A 27,465-nucleotide genomic window follows, 5' to 3' on the forward strand; every position below is an offset into this window, starting at 1 on the left:
ATATATATATACATACATATATATATATATATATATATATAAAATCAAGCTAAAATTAACACTGACAATAAAAAAATAAAAAAATGATTACCAAACAGGCTTCTCTGTTTCAAGAAAGAGAGAGTGTGTGTGTGTGTGTGAGAGAGTTTCTTAAAGTGTCTTTGTCTCACAGTCCTGGAGCCTGAGTGGTAGCATTGTTGGCCTTCTTCCTTCTTTTCATCAGCAGAGGATTCGTCGACTCCTGGATGGTTTTGATTTTAATCTGCTCATAATCCACTCTCATGGTTGCCAGGGCACTTGTCATTTCCTCCTAAGGACACAAATATCAACAATGCAACCTGGGTAAATGGCTTGCTGCCAGTCCCTAGAGTAAGTATTATGAAACAGTTTAAGCCATTTTGCCAATATAATTCCAGGCACAATACTGTCCCAGAATTACACTGGTAAAAGGCCAAAACTCTGACTGTGGATTAAAAATAATATTTTCATAATCAGAAAATGAAACTTCCCCCTCATGAAGCTTGCCTGTAGTGATGGGTGCTAAACTCTTATCAGAACAGTGCTCTGCTCACCTTCACCTCCTCCCAGACATCCTGCTCTTCCTTCAGAACACGACTTGTATGAAGAGGGGTCTGAGGCACCACCATAGACTGCTGCACAATCACATCCACGATGGAATCAGTATCCACAAAGCACATCACAAAGTAGCTAATTTCAATAGCTTTTCATGTACTTGACGCATGGCCTAAGGCCTCCAGGGAACCTCCAGCATACTGTAGGAGGCAAGGAACTACTTGCATTGATCCAAGGGTGGTTCATGAACTCTGTGATGCTCATCCTCTGGCTGGGCTCAGTCTTCAGCAGGTGGCGGATCAGCTGCTGAGCTGGAACACAGGACATGGAAACCAAGGTGTTCACATGTCTGTGTATACACCTCATCTACATCACCACCAGTGTCTCATGGTTCTGTATACATACAGCCCTGCTGTCTCAAGTACCTTCTTCAGACACGTCAGACCACTCAGGGTTGGGGAACTCGTACTGCCCGTTGCGGATGCGCTTCTTCATCCCTGGAGATATGGCCAGGCCGTGGTTAGAGTAAAAGGGAGGGTATCCACAAAGTCTGGGGACAGATAAGGAGTGGAGTCGAAGATAAGCAACATGCACTAATATTGGAGCGCAAGTATTCCTACACAGTCCAATAGCATTCATATGTGCTGTACTCACAGGATATACATGATGACGCCCAGAGACCACATATCGCAGGACTTGTCGTACTTCTCTGGACCAAGAACCTCTGGAGCTAGGAGACAGCTCAACAACTAAGAATCATAATACATTCACATCTTGTGTTTCATGACTAATGTAACTGACATTCCGAAATTCATAATTCTTCATGTAATGTTATCATTATTCAAAAGGCATCTGACTATGACCGACCCTTGACTAAAGGATTTCCTCTACGCCCATAACATTTACAGTATGTTGGTGGAATCAACCATGTTGGTCAGCAGAATGTGCTGTCAGAGATTTCTAACCCTGTGAGTCATCAAGGGGAACCACATGTTGCATTCAGTTCAGACCACACATCCTTACCAACATAGTAGGGGGTATAGCACGGTGTGGCCAGGGAATTCAGTGTGGTGATTTCCTTGGCAAAGCCAAAGTCTGTCAGTTTGAGCAGGGCGTCTGGCCTTTCTGAGGTATACAGGAGGTTCTCTGGCTGAAAACAGATAAACACAGACAAAGTTGATCCTTTCCATCTGGAAATAAAGGGTTTCTGAAGTTTAATCATTAGACATTAAGGCTGGAATATTCATCTAGTAACCAGCCAGGCTTACCTTTATATCTCTGTGGGCGATGTCAATGGCATGCAGATACTGGATGGCCTCACCTATACTCTTCATGATATCTGAAGCCTCTACAGAGAGAAAAAGAGAAAGAAAGAGGGACAGACAAGTAGATTAAGATGCATTTAAAGCCCAACAATAGGTGAGGAATGAGGTAACTGGAATTTGAATGAAGAATGTCTTTTTACCTCTTTCTGTGAAGGCTTGGTTCCCTCTGTCCTGAATATGACTGAACAGCTCACCGCCATCCATGCTGAAGAGAAAAAAAAGAAACAGAACACAGGAAATACACAGGTCATGAACCACTTGAGATGTTTAATTGATAATCCATTTAAAAGGTCCTGCTATTCAAATATTGTAAACAATGTAAATGGCTAGGGTTTATGAGCACAGGAATCAGGTCAAAGACAGAGACGGGTTTGTGACTTTACACCCACCACTCCATGACGATGAGAAAGCACTTCCTGCCCTGGTAAAGGTTCTCGTAAACATCCACGATGCGTACGATGTGTGAGCAGGGTGACGCCCTCCAGTGTAGCTCCACCTCTCGTCGACCTTTGGGGCAATCTTGCAGCATCTGGGACATGAGCGAGGAGAATGAAAACCTTACCAATTCTGAGCGATGAGCAGTAAATGGTCTGCACAGTTTTGTGCCTTTATCCTCTCAGTTTTCTCTCATGGCAACACTGACGCTAATCTAGGCTCAGATTACTTAAATCTCCGATTAGCAGCACATTTCAACCCGCTGTGGAGGTATGAGATTCTGAACCACAGCATAGGTCTTGCAGATGCCCTTGACTTCATCCTTGATTCTAATCATATCAAGTCTGTCCCAGACAGCAGACACATCTCCGTAACACAATTTCCCTCCTTCCGAGATGCATCTGCTTCTGAACCAGAAACGATGTAGCCTAATGGCTTCACTCAGCAATCTCCGGGAGAGAGGATGGGCAAGGGGGAGGAAGAACCAGGTGTTATAGAGAATCGAGACCTGTCAATTTATAAACAACACTACGAATGGAGACGTTACAAAAGGCCTAATTGCAATTTCCTTAGAAATCTCGTTTAATTTAGTCTGCGGGGAGGCTGGCCGTTATTTCGTCTTTAAAGTTCAATCAGAGGGGATCTGTGCTGCTCCCATCCCCATCCCTCATCCTCCTTTAGACAGCGTTTGACCACTTCAACATCAACAACTAACCATGAGTCACACAGTGTGTCGTCACGCAGTGCCCTCGGGAGGGGGGCTTCATACCAGCTGGCACTGCCATCTCCACAGCAACACACACCACAGCTGTGTTTCAGACCTCTCACAGCACTACACACACAGACACACACACACACACACACAGGAAGCAGACTATTCTCCCAGGCAGTACAATTCAAATCAAGTCAATTGACAGGATGAAGAGGAATCATCCTCACAAAACAGCAGAGGAAGGGCTAAGAAGAGAGACCAATTTTTCACAAACCCACACGGGCCAGGGAATTGTGACAGAAGATCTTCTTGGAAGGATGGATGCAGAACATAGTACCAGGGAGGCCCTTCTGGGGGATGTGTACTGGCCCTCAGGCACTTCCTTGGTTAATAAAAACTGAGAATGTAACCTAGAGGACAGTACTGCTGCAATCCACACCCAATAATCCCTTCTGTCATGTATGGGCTCTCCCACAAGACTAATTTTAGACACAAAACTTTAGGGAATTAGATTGCAAAATGCAATCAAAACATCACAAGTACTCCCTTTCTGTTGGAACAACATCCCTATTAGATAATGCCATTACTGGAGGTGTATAATAAGCATCACCAGATCAACCAACCATAAAGCCTCAAGCTTCAAGTCATTGGAGAATGGAGAGGTGTTGTTGTAGAGCCAAAGACACTCTGAGGTACTCCATCACAAGACACAGGCCAGTCAATAACCCATAACCATGTGACACCTTAACAGTGTCGCCTCTTCCTCACCCTCTCCGTTGCAATGACAGGCAACACTCTGCATTCTAATGCCGTCACCCACACCGTCCAATGGGAGCAGGTGTTCTGGAGGAGGGGGCCCTGCGACACACGTGCCTCAGCTCTGAGAACAGATCCCAAGGGTAATATCACAGGAAGTGATCCATGTCTCTCAATTATTCTGGCCTCCACATCAATACAAAGACTCAGCATGCAAAAACAATGCCTTGGAGGGAAGGAGGGGAGAATGAGAGCTGTTAGTGTGACTGTGTAACATTAAAGGAGGGAGTAGGTGTGGGGCTTGAACGGTCTTAAAGACCTGGAAAGCAACATTTCTTTTTGGCAAGTGAAAGCCTAAGCTGAAGGGAGGATGTTGTGACAAAAACCTTGAAAGCCTTGAAAGGATTATGAAACATGTACTACATTAACTTGCAATTAAAATAAAATACAAATAGACACCCAACACAATGTCTTTTTGAAGTGGAAAATATCTAATGTAATCTACATTACATTAACCTAATTCACCGTATTTGACCAAATATATATGTATACTGTATCACAGCTTAGACAAATAGGCCTAATAACAGCAGAAGGTCCTTTGTTAGTTTTGTTTCCGATAGCCTACAGGGAAGACTAGAGGCCAAAGCTATTTGTGGATCAGAATGACAGCTGCAGCATTACTTCACCCACTACCCAGTCCTGTGAAGGAAAGACCTGCTTGGAACCAATGTTCGTTTTTGTATCAACAACACATCCACAGACTCACACTGGCTCTAAAGCATAAGTCAGAAAACCTGACAAATAGGACATTGCAAACAAACAAATACAAATCTTTGGGGTGCTTCAGAGGGAAGAACTCATGGCCTACATTTGACATTATATATATTGCTATATTTAATATATAATTTCAATAAGCTAGATAAACCAATATAAAATGTTCTGTTGTGTAAACAACACATCTGCAACTTCTCTGTGCCTTCACTTATCGAACAGTGATATTGGCAACTTTGCAATCAATTAAACTTGATAGACTTTTGTAAATGTAACTACCATGCATCCACCTGGATTCACCCTTCAGTTAGGCTACTCCATAATATAAATTGTAATTTCCCAGTAGAATATATATATTCTACAGACTATAGTCTGAAATGTTTGACTGGCAGATAGCAAAAATGTAGAGTAACAAACCTAAGAGGAAAATAAAATGTTTACCTTTAGTGCGTATTTCTCCCCACTTCCTTTCCGGAAAATTTCCAATACTTTTCCATTTATTCCCATTCCAAGTACTTGACGTGTAACCGTGTAATCGTCAGTTATGGCATGCTTTTTTGTTTGAAGAGGATTGTGTGGTTTAACGAAAAATTGAGGAAGGGATGCTGAGTTTAGATTTGGCGCTTGTTGCTGGTTTGGGAACGCTTGTTGGTTCTGGTTCCCTGCATTCGATAACATTGTTCTTCTTTGGTTTGAGCGCGGGCTACTTTTAAAAAGTCAGACTAACCTATGTATAATCATTAAATTACATAAAATGGTGGTTCCCTTGCTTTACTAACTAGCTAGCTAGGTAGTCCTACCTGTCAAAACCTGGTTGTCCAGAAGTAGCATGCTGCTATAGCACAATAGCTTGTTTGCGTGTGACAAGTCTCGTTTCCCAAATCTAGCCTATAGCTACAGGGCAATGGAAATTCAAATTGTTGTAATTTTACCCTGACAATTAAGTCATATTGCGAAGCCAACGCTCAATCGGCTCTATAGTCATAGGTTAATTACCAGCGTTCGGCTATCTTAGTAGCCAACATACAAACAAACTTGAGCCGCTTCGTTTCACTGCCAACTGCATTGAAGAGCCTGCCACCAAATAGTGAAAGGGAGCAAGTGAGAGTTCTTTTTTCCACCGCTAGTCAAAAATGTCCCCTTAAAGATGTCATTAACAAATCAATTATACGCTTGCTTGTCTCCCACTATTGGATAAAGTTGGATATTAGAAAACACGACGAGTGTTATCTGAGCTACAATGGTCCCTAGCTAATCTAGCTAATTTCCTGACTCTTGCTTGTATTGTTGGCCATGATTGACCTCACTTCAAGAAGGGTCAGTTCTACTAGCCTCTCAAGTCATTTAAAACTGCAGTTGCAGGCATCAGACGTATCGCGTTGTTTTATAAATGGGAGCTGAAAGTGACTATTCATAACAACATTCAACATTTATTATGTAGATGGATAGGACATATTTGACAAAAATATGTTTTGTCTCTTGACAACAATGACGTGATAGCGTGACCCGGACAGAGTGATCAAACTAAGGTCAGACTGTCTTCTGTCTTCTTCTGTAGTCTAAAGACAGTCCAGTCCCAAAGACTATTCTCTGGACTAGTATTGCTTCCAGTATCTGCTAGAGAGAGGTTCATTCAGTCGTACAGATTACGTCTGCCGATCATTCACATGTATTAATTTATTTATATTTAATCTATAAATTATATTAAATAGTTACTTTAATACAATTACAAGTATGCCTCATTACATAATAACTGTTGTAATTATTAGTATTGATTCAATGTGTATAAGAAGTATGGGTGGAATTAGAATGCCTGGTCCATGAAAAACATTTGACACTGGTCAAACAGATACCACCTTCTTTGTAGCTGTATCAAGTCTAGTATCGTTATTTTAGTAGTGATTAAGGTTTGGGGTGTTTAGTTGATAAAGGTTTGGGGTGTTTAGTTGATAAGACGCACATCTTTAATGCGGAACAAATATATTTCTGCGATTTAACCCGGACCCATTTAGTGTTACAACAAATATAGTCACTGTGCAGTGTGCAGCGCTGCAGTCCATGGTACTGACTTTTGACATGAAAATATTGTTCATGTTAGAAAGTAGAGTGTTTAAGCGTGATACGTAATACCAATCACATGCTTATCTGAACAGATTGACGAAGATGTTTGCTAAAGCGTTTCGTGTCAAGTCTAATACCGTAATAAAAGGATCTGACAGGTGAGAGAGCTCACAGCCATCTAGCTGATCAACTAGCTAAGCCACGAATTGTTCTTAGCTAGCTAGCTGAATTCCGTCTCTCTTCAAAATGCAGTTAAAGTGTAGCTATCTAAAATCCTGTTAATGTGAGGTAGTGGTAGTTTCCAGTTTTGGTGTGAATATTCCTGTCACTGGTTATTAAACCAAATAAGGATGTTTTGTAGCTGGTAAACCAAAAACCTTACCAAGATCTACTATCGTCTACAGGAGGAAACTCAAGACAGATATAGCTGCTGCCTTTCCCTCATTGTCTGCTGAGGAGGTGTCCGAGTTGGTCCCAAACAAGGAGGAACTGAACGTAGTGAAGGTTTATGCACACAAAGGAGATGCAGTTACACTCTATGTGCTTCATAAGAACCCAATGTTCTTTGAAGTTGACAAGCATCTCTTTCCCACAGGTAATATTTATCTGATAATTGTCGATTCCGTAAGGACTTATGCAAGTAGACGTTTATTGTAACGGCTATGGATGTTATGCTGATTTTCAGTGTATACCCTTTGGCGTTATCCCAGTGCCTTGCCAACATTCATGACATGGCCTGCAGTGCTCCAGAAGTTAATTGGAGGGGCAGGTTAGCTTTTTGGTTTTGTATAATCAAGGAATTAAACACCATACCTGAGATCAAGTTGTATATGTAATATGGATACTGGTAACCTTTACCAAAAACCTTGTTGTTTCCCCTGTATAGATCTCATGCTGCCTGGAGTGGTAGTGCCTTCATGTGGCCTCCCAGAGGTGAAACAGCATGACTGTTGTGCAGTTACAGTGGTCAGCAGCAGGTAGACTACTACACAATATATACTCGTTTGGTTTAGTTAACTTGATTCTTAGTTTATTTTATAATTTTTCTTATTAAAAGACCACTTTGGTGAGTGATCTTTGCTAATGAGGAATCATCTTTCAATCTGTATGTGTTTGTCTTTGTCTGTTTTTAGGGCTCCAGTGGCAGTGGGCACTGCCACCACGTCAAGTGCAGACATGCGGGGTGTGGGTATGAAGGGAAGAGGGGTGTCAGTCCTTCACACGTACATGGACACATTGTGGTGAGTGGCTGCTTGGAACCTGATTAAACTGTCTGTTCATATGCTCATGTTCATATCAACGCTTATCCTACAAAATTAGATTTTTCTCTACTGTGTTTTTGTTTGAACTTGACAGGGCGTTCGGAGACAAGTCTGCCCCCCCCTCCATTCCTCATGTGGACATTGAAGGTTTGCAGGAGCTGGAGGGCGATAGTGGTGGAGAAGAGAGGGACGAGGAGTCAAAGAAAGAGGAAGATGAACCATGTCCCAATTCTAAATGCGATCAGGCTGCAGATGCATCCTGTCCCAATGTCCAGGAACTGAGCCTTTGTGACAGAGAGCAGGAGGGGGGGGAGCAGGGCATGGAGGAGACAGAAGAAGACCCAGAGGAACAGAGAACACCACAAGGTAACTACTGGATCATGCTTGTCTTCTGTCTTCCTTTTCAGTAATATTCCTGTGTATCATTCCATAAAGTAGTTGCAAACATGTTCATGCCTGTTTTGTCTGTCTGGACCAAACAGAACAGATGGATGCACTGCTGCTGCAATGTTTTCTCCATGCGCTTAAGAGCAAGGTGAAGAAATCAGAGCTTCCCCTGCTGACCAGCACTTTCTTGCGCATCCATATGGTCTCCTGCTGGTAAGAATGGGTTACCCATGTGTCTGATAGGAGTTCAGCTAGTAAACAGAAGTTATATCACTCATACTCCAGAATTGTTGTTTTGCAGTCCAAGTGGAAAGCAACTTGATATTAAGAAATCCAGCTTTAAGAAGGTAATCTCAGAAGATATTCATATTTAACACTGTGTTGACTTGTGTAATCACTCAACCCAGAGATGTACTGTGACACATAGCCTGATGTGTCCATAGTTATCCAAGTTCCTGCAGAGCATGCAGCAGCAGCGCGGCCTGGTGCGAGTGAAGGAGCTGAGCAAGGGAGTAGAGAGCATTGTGGAGGTGGACTGGAAGAACCAAGAGTGAGTCAAGCCTGTAGCCTCTAGCTCTGTATTCTGTCCAAGGCCCAGTAGAAGTCACTGACATGATTCAACTGTTAATGTTTGGGACTCCTGGCAGACTGCGCCGCTTCCAAGCCCCTGAGGATTCTGTGGTAGAGGAGGCTTCAGTAGAGGTGGGAGGGGAAGGAGAGAAGCCGTACCATCCCCCTGAGATCAGCATGCTCTTCTCTGTGTCTGCTCGCCTTCAGCCCCTCTTCATTGATGCCAATAAGAGGTGGGTTACTAGGTGTGCTAGTGTCTAAGCAAATTTGCAACCAATTCTGGTTAAGATGCATTTCTTTATCCTATGTGTGCTTCGTATTCCAGAAAAGGGGCAGTGCTTCAGCCGGCGGAAGTAAGAAATATTATCACAGACTTTGTCAAGAGGAATGAGTTGGTAGATGAGAATAATAAGAAGTAAGACAGACAATATAATACATTTGATACATTAAAATTGGATTGAAAATAATTAATTATTTGAATGATTTAAATGGATTTATTAGTTTTTCTGTAATTTAGTTTAGTAAATTGTGAATATTACTTCTCAGTTACGTCATTATCAACCCGACCCTCTGTGACTGCCTGCTGGAGAAGTCAGAGTACCAGGAAGTAGAGGCCCTCAAGTGGGATGATCTGTTTAGCAGGTAAATAACTTTCATACCAGGGAGACATACTCTAATACCGTGGTGTAAATCAGACAGGATCATGTTACTACCAAGAAACAAAATAGCACCATCTTGTGTTCACAGGACACTAGACAAAATGCAACAATGCCATCAGATGGTGTTCCCTGGCTGTGCACCTGTAATCAAGAAGGGCCACATAGAGCCCATTGACATTTCTGTGGCCTCCAGGGGGTCCAACAAGAAGGTATGTTCTGTTCCTCTGTTCTTAGTTGTGAGTATTTTAAATGTAGTGTGATTCCATAACCTGTCCCTCCTTTCTCTCCTTTCCATATGCTCCCTTGCTGTAGGTGACTTTGATAAAGAATCTGGAGCTATATGGTCTGGACCCCACAGCTGTGTCCGCAGCCTTGCAGCGCAGGGTCCAGGCCAGCTCAGTTCTGAACCCTATCCCTGGTTCTAAGGAAAAAGTCGTAGTCCAAATCCAGGGCAACCAGGTCCAGCATGTAGGAAAACTGCTGCTAGGTTGGCAAACTTCTAACCACAATTCAAGTAATACTGTATTATATGGTTTGTTATATTTTTCTAATAAGTGCAAATTGATTTTTCTTTTATGTACAGATTACTATCAAATTCCTCACAAGTACATCCAGGGACTTGACAAAGCTACAAAACCTGGCAAGAAGAAATAGCACAACCTGACTATTATCCACTGTAAGAGGAAGTCAGATAGCACCAAAAAATGTTCTCCACCATCTATACATATACTGTATATTGTATATAAAAATAACCAATTGCATTTGTGGAATAAAGTCAAAAATATAAAATAATCTAAATAGTTTTTGTTGATTAATAGATTTGTGTCATGAGATCTATTGTTCTTCTTGGATGCCAGTTTGAGATAGTCACCGTATTCTTCAACCCCTCCTAACTGGGCCGAGCTAGTCAGGGAAGCACCAGGCCAGACAGCTTCTGACTCATGATCAGTGGGGTAAGGTGTCCTTGCCATAGCAGTGCCATAGCAAAACAGTTAGCCGTTTTGGCTGTGGTCTCAGTTGCGGGAAGATATCCTCTCCCTTGGAATTGTATCACAATGTAAAAAAGTCTCCTACAAAATATCCCTTGTTAATGATGTGTCTGGCCAAGATTTTTTTTTGTCTGGTGCCCAAGGTAATGGTGTGGTCAAGGCTGCTTTATAATGAGGATTTGTTCAATAGAACAACTTCTCTCTATGTGTATGTAATCATGATAATCCATAAAAAAACGACAACATATTTAAGAACAGTTACAAAATATAATTGACAATTATAATTTAACACATTTCCCACAGCATATCTAAGTAGGAGATTTACAAAATCTCTGAAATTAATCACAGTTTTCAATAGTATTTTTTTTTTTTCATAAACTATAGAATTTTGACGTATCTTTTTGTCTCTTTATTTCCACAAGGAAACTAGTGTATGTGACCAGATACATACAGGATCCAGTACAGTGTACCACATATTCTATATTCACTCACCCTCTCAAGTCTATTCATGACCACGCAGTTTGCAGTAAATTATACATAAATGGATTAGAGTGTCATCCAAAATGCAACTGTAGGGACTATTATTATGACACATAACGAGTAGCTTGGCACTAAATATTATTTAAGTATTGTAAAGACATTGATAATGGGGAAATATAGTGCGTGGGCAGTCTTACTATAAATCTACAATCAGGAGGTTTCCATCCAAGGCTTATCTGAGGTCAAAAGTGTACATTGCACTTACTTCTAATAAATATTAATAACTTTGAAATATCTTGACCATCTAATCCATTTGAATGAGTAAGGCGAAAGTACTTTTTCTTGTAGGTTTTTTTGCCGTGGCACACATTAAATAAACAGTAGATTGTGAATAAACAGCATTGTATGAAGTGCAGTGCAGAATCCAAAGCTCCCAGTCAGTCTGCATGGCTCTCATTAGATATATATGAAAGAAAGAAAACTCTAGTGATTTTAAGTATACAACATTTGATTATTTGATTGTGTTTCGTTAAACCATTAAAACACTTATTTTAGGAAATTAAAACTCCTACTGCCAGGATTGAAGACCATTCCAATCATGTATTGTGCCTTTTTGTTTACATTGTGCCTGGATACTTGTTCTAGGAAATTAATTTCCGAATCCAAACTGTGGGGGTAAACAGTGCATGTGTGTGTCAGAAATGTTAACACTGATAGGGGTTCTGTTGTACTACTTTTACAGATGAACCAAATTAGTAAAATACACAAACATGCTTGCTGGGAAGCAAATTAAGTCAGGTTTTATGGAGTTCCTGTTCAATTTCAAATATGTGTGAGGAGGAATTGACCCATAAACCATCATGAATGTTTGCTTGTAGATCTTAACCACTCTTCTGAGAAACGGGGGAAAGTCCACATTCACCAACTTCCTTAAATACAATACCTTAATGCTACTAATAACAAATAACAAGGCTGTTATTAGGCAAGGTTTTAATGGTCTTGCTTGTCTTGCAATGAGAGAAAACCTGTTGAACATAGGCGATGTACTCCTGTCGAAACCTGGCCTGTGTGCAGGCGTACAGGTACATGTTGACCGCTGCGTTACTGAGGCTCAGCATGCTACCTATGTCAGCGGCTATGTTGATCTGGAGGGTGTAGTTATTCCGGTCCTGGCCATAATAGTGTGTGGTGCGCAGGATGATCTGGGTAATGGAGCGTGTGACAGACAGCAGCACAAAGCTCATGGACACCGTCATCAGTAGCACCACGGACCTCCTCTTCCTGCTGCGCAGCAGGGGGGTCACCCTGTAGACCCCGGAGGCCAGGCCTGTGGTGATGTGGACCCTGTTACTAAGGGAGATCTGCCGCACCGTCAGCCCGTTCAGACTGAGGATGATGAGGAACGGCAAGACGTAGGTCAGCAGGGTCTGGGCCCACACCAGGGCGTGGACAAAGTGAGAGGGGGCCTCGTATCTGTAGATACAGACCCATCTTGTCTGGTTGTCTTTGGAGATTGCGACTGATGCATTGGACCAGTAGTAGGGGATGGCCAGTAGGTGACTTAGGAGGAAGATGGTGGTAATGATCCAGAGGGCACTCCTCGAGTTGCAGAGTCTGATCTTGATGTTCCATGTATGGATGGCAACAAAGCGCTCTGCTGTAAAGGCCACCACAAGCCAGGTAGAGGCATTATTGGCCCCATAGCTGAAGATGTCCCTCAGACTGCACCAAGGTTGAATGCTCCAAAAGGGCTCCTGCTGGTGGTATTTGACAGTAAGCTCCAAAACCACTATGAAAACCAGGACCAAGATGTCAGCCACAGAGATGGCCATCAGGTAGAAGGTGCTGGACCTTGAGAGCATGCAGTTCCTCCTCCAGAATATCAAGAAGGTTATGATGTTAGCTGGAGGACAGAATCCCATAATTGAGGGCTTCTTTTGAAACAGTCATCTTAGTGTAACAGTTTATTACACTGTAACAGTGTAATAAATATGACTAGAGAAATTGGATTAAAATGAGACACATTGATCACAGAGCCTAAAGATAAAATACTGATGAATCGGGCTGAACACTTCAACCTATAATGTTGTGCCATAAACGAGACAGTGTATTTAGCGATTGGCGCAGTAGACACCCTGCAGTGAGGTGTAGTGATACTTACAGGGGATCCCGACCGCAGCCAGGGCAGGGTAGAACACCCCCTGCAGGGTGTCCATCCAGTGCTCCTGGGGCCTCATGTCTTCACCTAGTACGGGTTTTACAATCAGAACCAACAGCTGGTCCTCCTTCACTCCCACCATCCCCACAACATCTCACTGCGGAGACTCAGTGCCGTGCCTCCTTATAAAGAGTGATGGTCACACACACACACAAATTGGAAAGCGTCTATGTTTACCTCATGTTAATCATTACAGTGTGATGACCTCAGAAGCACAGACATGTTTATATGTGTTTGCTGCTTTGTAGGCTACTAGGGTTCTCTCTTAGTTTATGGATGGGAACAATCGGGATATAGGGATCTGTGCACATCAGAGATGTCTCCTTCTCACGCACTTCCCTTCTCTCCGGGGCCATTCCAGGGAATATACTTTACAGTAATGGCCCAGTGCATTTTTCTGTCCCCCCGAGAATAAGAACTTTGGAGTAGTGCTATCTGAGCCCCATCTCTCCTCTGTGATATGAATTTAAGACTAGTGAGACAGCTCAGTGAGACAGGCCAGGGAACCATTCTCATATTTTTGTTCTCTTTGAAGATGAGAACGCTGTCTATGGATTTTATGATTCTGTGGCTAATATAAGTCACATAATCTGGAGACCTATATGCTTGTGTGTGGGTGGATGGATGGGGTTGGAATAAAGAAACTAGAATGCTGTATAGATAAACAATAGTCCTTTATAAAAGTCATAAAAATCAGATCAAACTTTCAGATATTGAACTATTTTATACTATTGCCTCCCTCAGCCACACTCACATACACTATCTATTGTAATAATGAAATCAAGACATATTGTTATTTTGAATCCATATGCCAAAAGTGAATGTTTAGGAGGAATGCCAGTGTAAGCTTGGTCTGAGTATGGATTCTGCAGACTCAACCTTTCCTGTCTCCCCTCATGGGTGAGTGGGTGTGAAGGGAGAGGGCATCCATCTATGTAGAGTGTGTTCAGTATGGGACCAGTGGTGCAGTGTAGGCTGCATCCCTGGCAGCCATGGCAGGAGTCCCAGGGTGATCCTTGCCCAGGTGAGCCCATTTATCTGGTTCTGCCACCACTATACCCAGAGGCTAAACGACTAAACGAATAATGACTCAGACAGTCATTATTCCGGCTCATTCCTGACAAACAGTGAGGAGCGTGCTAAGGAAAGCTCTGTGCTGACAATGCTGATGACCCTCTTGTGCAGAGAGAGTTATAGTGTTCCTGCTGAGAGGCAGAACTGCTGTGAGAGCAGCTCATGACCCTGTGTCAGTTCAGAGGTGGAGGTCTTGGTGTGTGACTGGGTTTTTCATTTGTCTACATCATCAGCAATTACATTTCCTTGACGGGAAAGCAGATAAAAGCTGTAATCGTCCTAACCTATTTATATGCTGCCTGTAAATTGATACAGAAATACTTTAATCTCAACACATGTAGCTTATGCGACCAAACATATTTGACTTGTAGGTAGAGGTTTAGTACACTAACAAAACTAACCAACAGATGGTGCTACGTAGGCATGGTTAGCCAAGGCATTTCCTGTGGTTTGCTGTGTTTTTTAGAGCTCACATTTATGAAGCTGCAACCTAGAAATCTGGTTTGTACTGAATCTCACGCTTTTACATGGCAATTAGCAGGCCTGAAGTCATCTATACTGGATATAGCGTTTCTTTTTTCCATGGCTGAATGACCCAGGGCAGTAAATTGTTGGTATTTTTGGCAAGCGGGGGCATGGAGACAGTAATGACAATAATCATGACTTGAGGCCCTAATTTAGTAGGTAATAGTCTCCAGCTATGTGATTTTCAACTTAACCTCAATTAGTGTACATCCTTGGGTGCCTTAGTTGCTTGACATTTTACAATGGAGCCCTTCACGATAACTGACTGATTGGAACAGGGTCCCTCTTATCCACCCTGTTGAAAGCAGGGAAGAGCCTCGGAGGAGTGCACACCACCACACAGACATGCCTCTGATTGAAAAGGCAGCAGAGTAGCGGTAGGAATAGAAGAAGAAAGAAAAAACCTCTTCTGACACGTGCACTGGTTGCTATATTAGAAGAGGAGCCCTGTTGCCAGGGAAACTAGGGTTCCGTGATCAGTATTCTGAACAGTAAGAGGACTCGCTGCAGAAGATTTGATGCCTCCGCTCACATCTGGGGTCATCTAATACTTCACACATCCCCAAGCCTCTCTCCACCCAGACTATTTATTGCTCTGGCCATTACCCGGAGGTATAGGGATGGTACCTGGACACAACCCAGGGATCAACCTTAGATGCAGCCCCAAAATATTAAACCGCAACATGACCGTGCGCACTCAGCGCCTCAGGATGTTATATAAGCCTGTAAGCTGTAAGCTGGTCATTTGCAAAGATGTTTTTAAACAGTTCTAAAATCTGTATTTGGCATCCACCTTCCAGTATACGATGGTGGTAAAAGGGGTGTCTGTCACTGTTGCAGTGATGTTCAGATTATCTCCACTGATCTGTTTCACCAAACCATGACTGGATAATGGATGAAACCATGTCTTTCTATGAAGCCTTCAGAAACCAAGAAACCATCACCTTACTGGATACTTTTCCTTTATATTTGTTCTGAAGGGCTGTTTTGAAATCATTGAGTAACAAATATCTTTGAAATGCTAGGGTGCATGCTGCACAATTAGCATAGCTGTCCATATAAAGAGACAGACAGGCAAACAGGAGGCTGTGTCTTGGTCTTGTGTGACTGTGTGTCAGGATCAGGATGATTGTAACGCATGGCTGCTTGTGTGTAACCACAACCTGGAGGGATGGGAAGGAAAAGGAAATGGTTTTTGCGTAGTTTCACGGATATTACACCCAGTGTTCTGACAGTCAATCAATGATTTACCATTCAGACACCATAAACTACAGTACTGTATCGTATTGTGGGTATTGTTCAGAAGTCTATTTGCTGTTCAGTTTAATAACTGTATAAAAATTCCAGTCTGGAGTCTCTTTCATGACATCAACAGTCTTATAATCTTGGTGTAGATACTGAGTCGACAAACTCAAACTATCACACATCAATCTATTTGGTTTAGTCTTAGCATGGGGCTTCTTCCACCAACTGTAGGGGCCAGTGGCAGGTTGAGTCTGTCTTGTAAGTGATGCTGATCATAGACAGGCCTTTATGGTGTGATCTGGAGATGCTCTGGGAGGCTGGCCTCGCTTGGTTATATCCATTATAGTATTGATTGTCCACGTCAACTTCCATTCCGTCCACACACAGATGAAAAGGTCTCCCTGGGCTGTGGGTGGGCAGCACATCACATGTAAACTGCTGCTGGGACAAGTTCCACTGTCCTTGGCTAAAGCACCATGCTCCTCACACAGTATGCTTGCTTGGAACATGACTTCCTAACTTCAAGCTGACCACAGTCTAGCTGCTGTAAGTGCAAGTGACTGTTGTCTTTCAGGTTAGTAGCTGTTCCACTATCAGGTTGCACTCAACTAATGATAGATCCCATAGAATATGTGTACCAACCACTTTTAGGTGGTAACTAAGAGGTTTGATCACTGAGCTAATGGCATATTTTCCAGCTCGGCCAGTAGCCCCTCTTCCTCTTTTCTCCTCTGTCAGGACATTTCTACTGCAAAACTGTGGCACTAGTAGACACTGCCTGCACATCGTGCCCACAACCATGTTCAGGTCCCAGGGTGGCTCGCTAATGAGTCCCCTGAGTGCCCTCCTCTGGTATGGGGCTGGGGAGAGTGGAGCTAACAGTGGTCCGGACTAGGCTGCATCACTGCGCTGCTGAACATTCCTCTGTGTTCAGAACTAGACTCTCTGTAATGCCATTCTATGCCACACTCTAATCTGGAAAGAGTATTCGTCCCCAAATGCCTTACTGTTTACCCTCTGTCTGTCTCTGTCTCTCTATCTCTCTCTGTCTCTATCTCACTGCCAGGGTCCTCTTTGTTTCATGAGACATTGAGTGAACTCTGGAGACGCTCCTCATCACTGATCCATTGAACATATTATGTCATCATCGTGCTGAGAGGATTGGACTGATAAAATGGATTACACTGCTTGATATTTTTTTTGCCCAAAACTGCTTAGCTGCTTGATGAGAAAAAAAGACATGCATGACGAAGGGAGATCAGATTCTTCTGTCCAGCTCTTGTTCTGCTGGGATTACTGTGGTTGAGTCATGGATGGTTGCTGGGTATTTGAGGACAGCATGGACATGTAAATGATCCAAACAATCATCACAACTCCCACAAAGTCTTTATTTTCTAGTAGCCTTAACTGTATGGTTGATCTGAGAGATAGAGAAGAGAGAACTCCTCCCTACTGTAGATACCAGGGAACCCCTCTAAAGGATGTGCATTCTAGGATTTAGTAAATACTACCTTCACAGAAGGATCAATAAGTTTTGTGTTCAGCAAAAACCACAGATGCTTATTTTATGGAATTCATCCAGCATCAGATCCCCGTTTAAATCATCTTGTCTGCCTGAGGGAAATCTCTGTTAGAAAAACCTTTTCCTAAATGGAGGCTTTATTGCTTTGATGGATTTTAAAACCCAGATTAATTGGGTACACTCAAAAACCAGTAAGAGCCCCAACCTGGTGACGTGAGAACAGGGTGAGGGGGGGGGGGGGGGGGTAAAGGGGGTGGGTGTATGTGGGAAAAAGGGGGCCAGCAGCCCCAGAGAATCCTGGACAGCATTGTTCCATGAGCCGAGCCCTGCATGTCACTACATATAGGCGGACATCTACTCCAGAGAGCTGCTCCAGGTGTACTGAACCCTGTCCCTCTGCCCTCTCCTCCAGCCCACGGCTGCTCTATAGTGCTTATCCATTGCACATTCCACAGCCAATTCCCTGTGGAAATCCTGAAAATATTTAACAGGTCAGAATGTGCCACCATCAACAGTTATGCAACACATTGCATTTTAGGCGCATTCGTCTTGTGTCAGAGTATTAGCAGTGCTGCTGTTGTAAAGTAATTGCTTCCCCCCTCCCCCTCTGCCCTCCTGCAACAGTTGCAGATGATGAATGGGCTTCACCTTTATAAAGACGCCTAGCACCAGCTGTGAGAGCAGACTCCTCTCCTGGTCGCTCTCCACTGTTTACTGGAAGGCAGAGGCAGAGAGATCATTATGCTTTTAGAGCAGTGTGTGTGTGTGTGTGTGTCTGTGGGAGGGTGTTCAGTATGAATATGTTTGGGAATGTGTGCGTGTGTGTACAGTGCATGCCTCTTCAGCTGCTCTTAGAGATGTTTCATGTCAGGGTTAGCTGTTGGAAGTTTGCATGATGATCCTTGATGTGATTCACTGCATTGCGCTGTTTGGAATCACGATTATGGTGACAATTGTGAATTATGTATGCCTGCTGCAATCTGTTGTCGCTGGAGAGAGGAGTGCTAAACACGAATTCGGAGGAAGGCTTTGTCGTGGCATTTTAATCCTGGCCTGCAGGAAAGCATGCCAGGATACATTACAGATAATTACACACAAGTTTGTTTACGTAATGATAATGATTAAATTCCACACATTCACAAATATTCAGTTAGCGGTGATGTGCTGTGAGTCTCAATATAATGAAAAACATAATGTCCAAATTTGGAAAAGTTGCTGTTCATTTTTGTTACTAGAGTTTGTTGAGAATGTATTCACACTCTGGGAATGCCTCCTTCGTATGTCCTTCTCTGACTTGCCATTTAGATGATGAGGCATGCAAGATTCATTAGGAGCACACTACTCTTCTGCATGCCTTTCAACCTTGCAACATCACGGTTCCGAGGGAAAGTGCTAATCTATCCACGGGGGTTCCTGATATCTGATTTTCTCCTGCCATTATTCAATTCCATTTCAGATGCTAAAGAATGATTTAGCATCAGTGATTTCCCTTCATTTGTGATAATGACACACACATACAGTATTAACACTTCAAAATGCACACAAACACACATGCATTTACAGTAGACACACGCACGCTCTGTAAAAAGACTCTTTGGAGAGCACTCGGTACTCACTCAACTCTGGTGTTTTTTCACTGAAGGGAAGTTTACATTTTTAATGGCAGAAAAAAGAGGACATTCTTGGGGGAAAAACATGAAAGTCTCTACAGAGGCACTCTGTTGGACAGTGCTATGCTTTTTGCTACCACAGACCAGAGTACATTTTCCTTCACTCCTCCTTATCTATCTGTGCACATTCTCTACCTCCATAACAGTGTTTTTCTTAAATTACCCGCTCACTAATCTTCTCCCTCCATGCTGTTACTTTCCATGTACCTCTCCCCCATAACTTGAGACTGCCCAGCTCTCCAGCCAGTGTACTGCAGGACTAGCTCAATTGAGTCCCATGACAAGTTGGAAAGGTGTTCCCCAGCTGTGTTGTACTGTATGTGCTTTCTTTGTATGTTGGTGGGAAATCCATATAATTTAAAAGTCCCAGTGACCTGAAATTATTGATATGAACAAAGGGATTATCCTGAGTGTCCACCTTGGCTGGGTTATGTAGCTAGCCGCTGTAGCTAGCCGCTGTAGCTAGCCGCTGTAGCTAGCCGCTGTAGCTAGCCGCTGTAGCTAGCCGCTGTAGCTAGCCGCTGTAGTTAGCACGGTTATTAGCAACGCCCTCACAGATTTCCCCCATTGGTGCGTCTCCCTCACACGCCAGTGGGCTAATGCTTCACATAAGTGGGATGTGGACATAATTGTCATACCAAATATCTTTCACAGCTTGTTGCATAATTCATCAGCCAAGACTCCTTCCCCCCATCTCTGCGCTATTTATAACCTTCTCGCTCTTAATTCATTTACAGAGTTCTCTCCACACTGTTGAGACACAACATCATTGTTCTCTTTCCCCTTTTTAAACCTCTCTCTCTCTCTGTCCTCTCATCTCATGCCCATGTTCTGGGGGTCTTCCCTAGGGGAGGACGGAGGAGGTGTGTGTTCCTGGAGAGAGGGATCATGGGGTACCTGTCAGATATCTGTCAGAGATGTCTGCAGAAGTGTTTGGATCTTCCATGCAGTATGCACAGAGATTACATTCACTCAGTAGCCACTTAGTATGTCTGGAAAGTCTGGAAATGTCAGTATTTATAATTCATATTCAGGATTATGAGAATCCTTAGACCATTATTAATACATTAACATTTATGAGAGCTATTCGACAATGAGAGACTAATGCTGTATATTAATTTTTTTGCATTATCTTTTGCATTATGTTGAATAACTGCAATGTATTCTAATTATTATTTCAACAGTAATCTTGATTCAACTGAGTGGTAAATGTCCAAGCAATCTCTCTATACGTTCAGTCTTGCTGTTTAATTGCAATGACCTTGCCTACATCCCTTTGACCAGTGCTCTCTCTCTCTCTGAGACCTGGAGAATCAAAGCTCCTGGCATTTCTACCTCTGCTTCTCTTTCATTAGACACAGCTCAGCTCATTATGACTCAAGAAAAAATATCTTTCACAGTGTGCAGTTTAATCTTACGCCCTTTAATGTCATCAGGCTGCTAATATTGCGCTTGTACAAATGCCTGGCAACATTCTGATTCCCCAGATTTCTCCATCTGTCCTCCCCCTCTCTCTACATCTATCTAATTTGCCTTGAACAGACGGTGAATTGGAGAATGTATTTTAACACTGCATGTCTATTCTCCATACATGGGATTGTAGAAAGGCAGACTGGCAACTTAATGTCAGAGGTACCATGTAAAATAATCCAACATAAAAAAAGTGTACTAATGAGAAAAATATTTTAAAAACCAATAGAGGCTGTTCCTTTACCTCCAAGGCCATGTGGATGAGTCACTGCAGAGGCTCTGTGCTGTTTTTCTCATCCTTGGAAGCAAGTTAACCATCCTCTTCTTACCAAGACCCCTCTGACAAACAGGAAGACAGACAGACAGAGCCCTGACCTTGGAACGAGCGGGGGGAAGAGAAGTGAAAGAACCTGGTGAATCCTACGCTTCGTGCTTTCTTCAGCAGACTTCTTGTTACAGGAGGAGCCTAGCCTTCTAACTCCTCAGCCCAGCCTGATGCCTTCCTTGGTGACCCAGCGTGTTTGAGGCTTGGTGGCCCTAGTTTCTGGCTTCACCACTGATTGTTCATTTGTAATGGGGTGCTGACATACTCATCATAAATATGCCAAGGGTCTAGCTGCCTGGATCTGTCCATGTCACTTTGATTGCTGGGTCATTTCTGTCATCAGCTTTTCCCCCCCCGAAGCAGTGATGCAGCAGCCAGCATTTCAGTTTTCTCAAAGTGTCCTCCCTGGAAATTGCAGTTGAATGAATCATACCAAATCACAATCTCATGAATACAATTTGAGTGACCTTTAACCAAATTTGCACTCAATCACAAAAACAGCCTTCCGGTTCTTTCACCCATCCGAGGGACCCGCACACTTGTATGTAAACAGAAGCCTAAGAATGGCCCTCATCAAGTGTATTTGCATAATTCAAGCACTGTGATAGTGGCCATTCATCTTGGATTCCGGAGTAATTGGGGAATGAATGATTTTCCTGTATGAATCTGCACAGCAGACTCCCCATTGGAAATCCATGAGATTTATGAAAGTGTAAATGAAGGAAGAGTATGATTGATTGGTTATCATGCATGCATGATAATGTGTCTAGATGCCAGTGGGTGTTGCAATTTGTCCATTGTAGCCTCAAGAAGGATGGTGTGAATATTCCCTTTGGGTTCTTCACTTTCTAAATATGAAAAGTCAAATCCACTCAGGCACAGACCCTGGGTTTAGTGGATCCTGGATACATCCTGGAACCATCCCGGAGACATAGTAGATGTAAGCTTTAAAAAGGTTAGATGGAAGCTTTAAAAGGTTCAGTGTCTCAATTAGAATCTAAATATTGAGTGTGTGTTTATGCAAAACATGTGTGACGTGCGGGGGATCATATGTCATGACTGTAATGGAAGGGTTAGCATGTTTCTGACAGTTGGCATAATGTGAGGATGATGAGACTGGGCATCTGGCCACAATGAAGGACAGCCAGAGAGAAACACTGGATGCTCAGGTCAACCAGGATCAAATCCCATGATGTATCCTCTGCTTGGTGCTGCTAAACTGCATCACTCTATGGAAACTGATTGGAAAAAATGGTATGCCAGTTGATGGGCATGTTTATAAAGGGATTGAGTGTGTGAGAGAATGCTGCATCCACAGGTAGTCCTTTTCTTTTTAATCTTTAACAAAGGTCCCTTTGTTGAGAACCAAGCTTTGACACAGCCTCATGTTTGAACTGTATTGTATCATGTAGATCCAGCTATGAGTTGGGTTTCACCTAAAAAAATAAACCAGAATGAATAACCGTTTAGTGCCAAAGTACTGTAGGTTGGTTAACTGAGGGAAGCTTCAGAGCTGGAGTAATTGAAGTCGTTTGAGGACAGGTCTGATTGACCCAAGGTCATTTGGAAACAGGCCCAGCTGAACAAAGAAGGTTAAGAATGACTCATGCTCCCATAAAGCTTGTAACCATGAGGCACCGCTTGCTTTAAAATACAAATCTAGTATATCTCATTAAGACTGTTTCTGCATCTCCCCTCTTACATTCATTTCTAAATAAAAAAGCATGTGTGTACACTTATGTGGATGTGTGTTCTTGAATGTTTTGTGTACTCTGAGTGTGTGTGTGTGTGTGTGTGCGCGTGTGTGTGTGTGTGCGTGTGTGTGTGTGTGTGAACTAGCATCTGTGTCTCCCTGTAGTGTTATAGGACCACAGGAGATGACAGACAGATGGTTTGGAGGTCAGGGCAGCAGAGCCCCTGACCAAAGAGCCCATCACTTCTGTCTTTGGATGCCCTTGCAGAGCATCAGGGGACAGATTCAGGACAGCTCCATCTCTCATGCCTCCTTCCACCCACTCTTAGAGTCCCCTATCACTCGTAAATCTCTAAACCCAATAGAGCACAGTGCCAATAATGACACAGTCCCCTCCATAGTCTTTTAATGAATGTAGCCAAAATGCACTGCAAATCAACTTCAGGACTGTATGCTCCTGGAGTGCCCCGCAGCGGCACAGGTTCAAATCCGACCTTGGCCCCTTTGCTGCATATCGTCCCCTCGCTCGCTCGCTCTCCCTGCCTTTTCTGTCACACTTCTCTTAAAAACTGTCCAATAAAGCAGTATGCAAATGTAAAAAAGTCTATCTTAAAAAAAGACTGCACCACACTTTGTGTATTGTGTGATTTTGATTATAGATAAGAAAGAGGGAAAGGTATATCAAGACAAGTGCACCAAGAGTACACAAAGGAAACTGAGCTGACATGCACTCCTCTGCTTATCTCCACAGTTAGTGTATCAAATACGGAGAAAAGGAATGAAATTGCTGTACAGTATACTGTACACACTACTGCATATACATTATTAAGCACACAGCGATGAAAAGATAGGACAAGGTTGAGCAATATGACTAACAACACACAACATGACATGCACCGTGGAGCAGCAGTTTGTTTGTGGAGCAGGAGAGATAGCATCTGTGCAGAGCACTTAGATTGTAAGAGGCCCCTACGAGTGTAGGCCTCACTCTGAGTTGCCCTGGAGGCAGGCCTGCAGGCAGCCAGGCAGGGAGGATCCTCCCCAAGCATGGCCCTCCCCTGAAGAAGGCTCAGACTGGAGAACTACCCTGCCTACTGTAGCCTGCAGTGGATACTATGACCTGTGAACAGCATGACTTGTCAGGGTCAAATTATTCCTGTCTGTTTTGATGTGACTTGAAAAGAGTGGAAACATGTTAGGCACATTGACACTGTGTAGCAGTGAAGTGTGTGTGTGTGTTACAGTAGTTCGTAATGTGTTAGTTCTGGTAGTTGTGATGAATAATCACATTTAAAAACAGAATATTAACATACAGTCCAGACCTTAAGATCAACTATTTTCAGTTCCTGTTCCTCTCAGTCTTGGCCACTAAGATAGAAGGACCAGATGGGTAAGAAACAGATGGTGGGAACTGCAGCTAGTTTTCCAGTAGAATAGCCAAGGGTTTGTTTGAGTTTAGGTGCCAGACCAGTATTGACCCAGGGAAGGATGGAGATAGAGAACAGCAGAGCAATGGAACCCAGTCTGAGCCTGCATGAGCAGTAGAAAGAGAAGTGAATTTCAGCCTGGCCTGGGCTCCATGGCCTTAATCTGAGGGATTAGGGCATCATACATTTTAGTCAGTTGTGTGTGTGTGTGTTTATGCTAAACATGTGTGTTAGTGTGTGTAAATGTGTGTATGCTTATGCCATTGTGTGTGTGCACATGCGTGCATGTAAACAGCATGTCTGTGTGTGCGTGTATGCACAGTATTCATTTGTGTGTGCATGTGTATGTGATTCAGAGGGATAGGTTGGCGTTTCATGTGCGTCGGGCCGGCTCGCAGGAAGGGAGGTGCCCATGGGTTAAGAACTAAAGCCGCTTGGCCCAGATGAAGATAGTTCTCAGGCTGTCGGCCAATCACACTGCGACTGCCAACAACCCACTCTCAACGAGACACGGTTCAGGAGGCCACACCCCCCATATCACGTCAGATATACCCCTTTATCCTCTGTTCACCTCCCCCCTCTGGAGAGCTTGTGTGTTGGCTCTGTCTCCAACATGGAGACGCAGGAACCTGTTAGAGCTGGACATGTTGTGCTACTGTAGAATCAGCCACCAATAATGTCTCATCCCAGCAACAGTGGACCAACCTTCTGGGAGCAGGGAGGTGTGTGTCAGTTTACCACAGTGTTCACATGTCCTAATGCTGTATATCTACGCTCTGAATTTGAACCACTTCTCATATCTGATCAGGTCATGGGGCCAATTTGGATTTTTATCAAGAACTCATATCGGAACACAGCACTGGAAAATATCCAACACTCGTAACAAATCACTCCACTTCATATCAAGATACACATCAACTCATTCAAATCACTGAGCGTTGCCATCGCTGTCGTGGAGTGGCGCTCTGGGTTCCCATTCACACTTGTCACTCAGCTGACTGCCAGCTGCAGGTACGTTTAATCATGAAGGAGCTTTTACAGCTGTCCAATCAGGCTACTCCAAAATTATGGAAATCGGGTTTTGATTTCAATATTTGAGAATGCTTTTAGTGTATATCCATGCTTTCGTCAGATCAGAGTAAGGCAATGCCATAAATCTGGAAGTGTTCGATAAACCAGTCCTTTCTTTGAGGTCAAGTATCTCTTGTGTCTTGACATCAAAACTGCCTCATGGCAGACACGCAAGAAAAAATATAGAATGGCCCAGATTTATTGTAAAGACATTAATCCCCTTCGAAGTGTATCCGTCTTAATTAGCAATTTTACAAGAGCAATGCCACCACATCAAGGTTCAGTCATGCAGAGTATAACGTGGTGTACCATGTACCAAGCATCCCTGGGTACTGAGAGAGATGCTTACCCTGACAGAAGCAGCTCTCTCCTTCTCTCCCTATGGGAGAACACAGACGAATGGCTGCTCTCCATCGCTGCATGCTCCTAAAATAGTCAACATTACACTGTGACATGCTTTTAGGAGAAACATTATTTTCTGCTACTGTTGCTGGGTGGAAGCTTCTATTGCCATTGGCACGAGCCACTCTGAAGAGTCAAACACAGTCTCATCTTCCATCCATCTATCTGTGACAAGCCAAATGAAATCCACCTCTATTAAAATGGTTTTGATATTGGATCAGTTTCCCTGACAACAACCATCAGGCACCATCATATACACAACTTATTCAGCAGGGCCACAACAGCAGGTCAGTGCTCCATATCTGATCAAAGAACAGAGCGGCATCTGGAATAATCACCATATCTGTTGTGAAGCTTAATGGTCAAGCAGTTCCTCTGCTTGATTGAAGATGTTTCTCATTAGTGGTAATCTTAATTAGGCAGCGAGTCCTCTCTGCTCATCAGCACAGCCATGCAGCACTCAGTATGACCCAGTTTTGAATACTGACTTAGAAAGAGAGGCATGTGTCTTGTATTGTTGAAATCCTCAGATGCTAAGAAACCAGTTTTGAGAGGTTTATGGTAGGTGGATCAAAGATGTAAAATAAGAATAACTTAGAACGGGTGGGTTCCCAGTTAAATAATTGTCTTGAAGTGTGCTTGCAGTGAAGAAGAAGGGGTAGAAACAGTGTTCTCTCGTATCTACTGTAACCAGTACCACTTCAATCACTATCCTTTATAACCCTTAAATGTTTTTTGGGGATAATATATTCATCTAATAATTAATGTTTTAAATAAACTTGCCACTTAGTATTACCTGCTTTCCTCTATGATAGCCAGCATCTTAGCAACCCACCCCCCTCCCCTGTGCACCTTGTACTTAATTAGTTTCACACCCCCAGAGCGAGTGTGCACTCTGGACCCTTCCAAATACTAATGTACGCCCTCGTCTTCTCCTCTTCTCCACCCAGTGGTGCCCCAGCCCTGCTCATCAGTGACAAGCCCCTGTCCTCCAGCCTCTCACTGACAGCTCACAAGTCAGAGATCACTGCTGCTGTCATGCTGAGAGCTGGAATTGCGTTCCCTCACTACTGTGGGATTGTTCAATATTTCACCTAGAGTAAGAGTCATTCTAATTGGCAAGACCCCCCAAACAATTCCAAAAAATGTGTTTACAATGACTGTTTACATAGTCAGTTTAAAGGAATTAAATGTGATATAATCACAAGCTAAACTTTGCATCGGATATGTAATATGCATTAGGTTTTGTACATATACATCTTGTTCATGTTTTGTGTCATGTTCCCATTTGCAATTAAATTGCATTGACCCTTCACAGTTTGAATGATCACAAGGACATGTGATTGGGAGTACATACACATAAAGAGTTGTTTTTAGTCTGCCAGGATGTATTTCTGCTGACTGCCTGCCAAAAAACTGGGTTTTACCAGAGGTTGCCCACAGTTCACAATGACATTAACATGTATGCTGTGTAAAGTTTTTATTTTATTTTCTTAAGTAGTAGTGGAGAAGTCAGTCACTTCTTCTGTATCTGTATCTTGTTGTTGGCCACGTTGGTAGGCAGTCGGTGGCACATTGAGTGCTTTATGGATTAGTCCCTTCTCCCTCTCCTTCAACTCTAGTGAAGCACACCCCAGATACTGTAGTACCATGGGAGAAAAATCTATAATCCATGAACATTCTATCCCAGCCTACCTCCTCCTTTGATTGCCCCTCTACTCATCCTTCCTCCTTTCTCTTCCCCCCCATCTCATAGTATCCAGTTTGTTCCCTCCATACACTCTTTAGTATCTCTTCCCGCTCCCCTTTTCTTATTCCATTCTTTACTCCACTCACGCCCAAC

At 43.2% G+C, this 27,465-nt stretch overlaps 2 protein-coding genes across 2 annotated transcripts; one reads left to right on the forward strand and one right to left on the reverse strand.

Annotated features, from left to right (window-relative positions):
- Window positions 1-25: 25 nt before the first annotated feature.
- LOC124480859 (MAP kinase-activated protein kinase 2-like) lies at window positions 26-5,887 on the reverse strand. The gene is made up of 10 exons (XM_047040505.1): window positions 5,014-5,887; window positions 2,288-2,427; window positions 2,039-2,103; window positions 1,842-1,921; window positions 1,597-1,723; window positions 1,228-1,303; window positions 999-1,123; window positions 799-884; window positions 573-653; window positions 26-310 (listed from the first exon to the last, which is right to left on the reverse strand). The coding sequence occupies exons 1-10, from the start codon at window positions 5,248-5,250 to the stop codon at window positions 167-169; spliced, it is 1,161 nt and encodes a 386-aa protein (XP_046896461.1). The 5' UTR covers window positions 5,251-5,887; the 3' UTR covers window positions 26-166.
- Window positions 5,888-6,594: 707 nt separating this feature from the next.
- Window positions 6,595-10,298, forward strand: eif2d (eukaryotic translation initiation factor 2D). The gene is made up of 15 exons (XM_047040074.1): window positions 6,595-6,791; window positions 7,038-7,228; window positions 7,319-7,402; window positions 7,520-7,610; window positions 7,767-7,874; window positions 7,990-8,261; window positions 8,378-8,495; window positions 8,584-8,629; window positions 8,726-8,832; window positions 8,930-9,085; window positions 9,178-9,267; window positions 9,399-9,494; window positions 9,600-9,720; window positions 9,824-9,998; window positions 10,095-10,298. Exons 1-15 carry the CDS (start codon window positions 6,736-6,738, stop codon window positions 10,163-10,165), a joined length of 1,782 nt encoding a protein of 593 aa, XP_046896030.1. The 5' UTR covers window positions 6,595-6,735; the 3' UTR covers window positions 10,166-10,298.
- The last annotated feature ends 17,167 nt before the right edge of the window (window positions 10,299-27,465 follow it).

The sequence above is a fragment of the Hypomesus transpacificus genome, chromosome 18 (assembly GCF_021917145.1).
Source record: "Hypomesus transpacificus isolate Combined female chromosome 18, fHypTra1, whole genome shotgun sequence".
Classification (NCBI taxonomy): Eukaryota; Metazoa; Chordata; class Actinopteri; order Osmeriformes; family Osmeridae; genus Hypomesus; species Hypomesus transpacificus.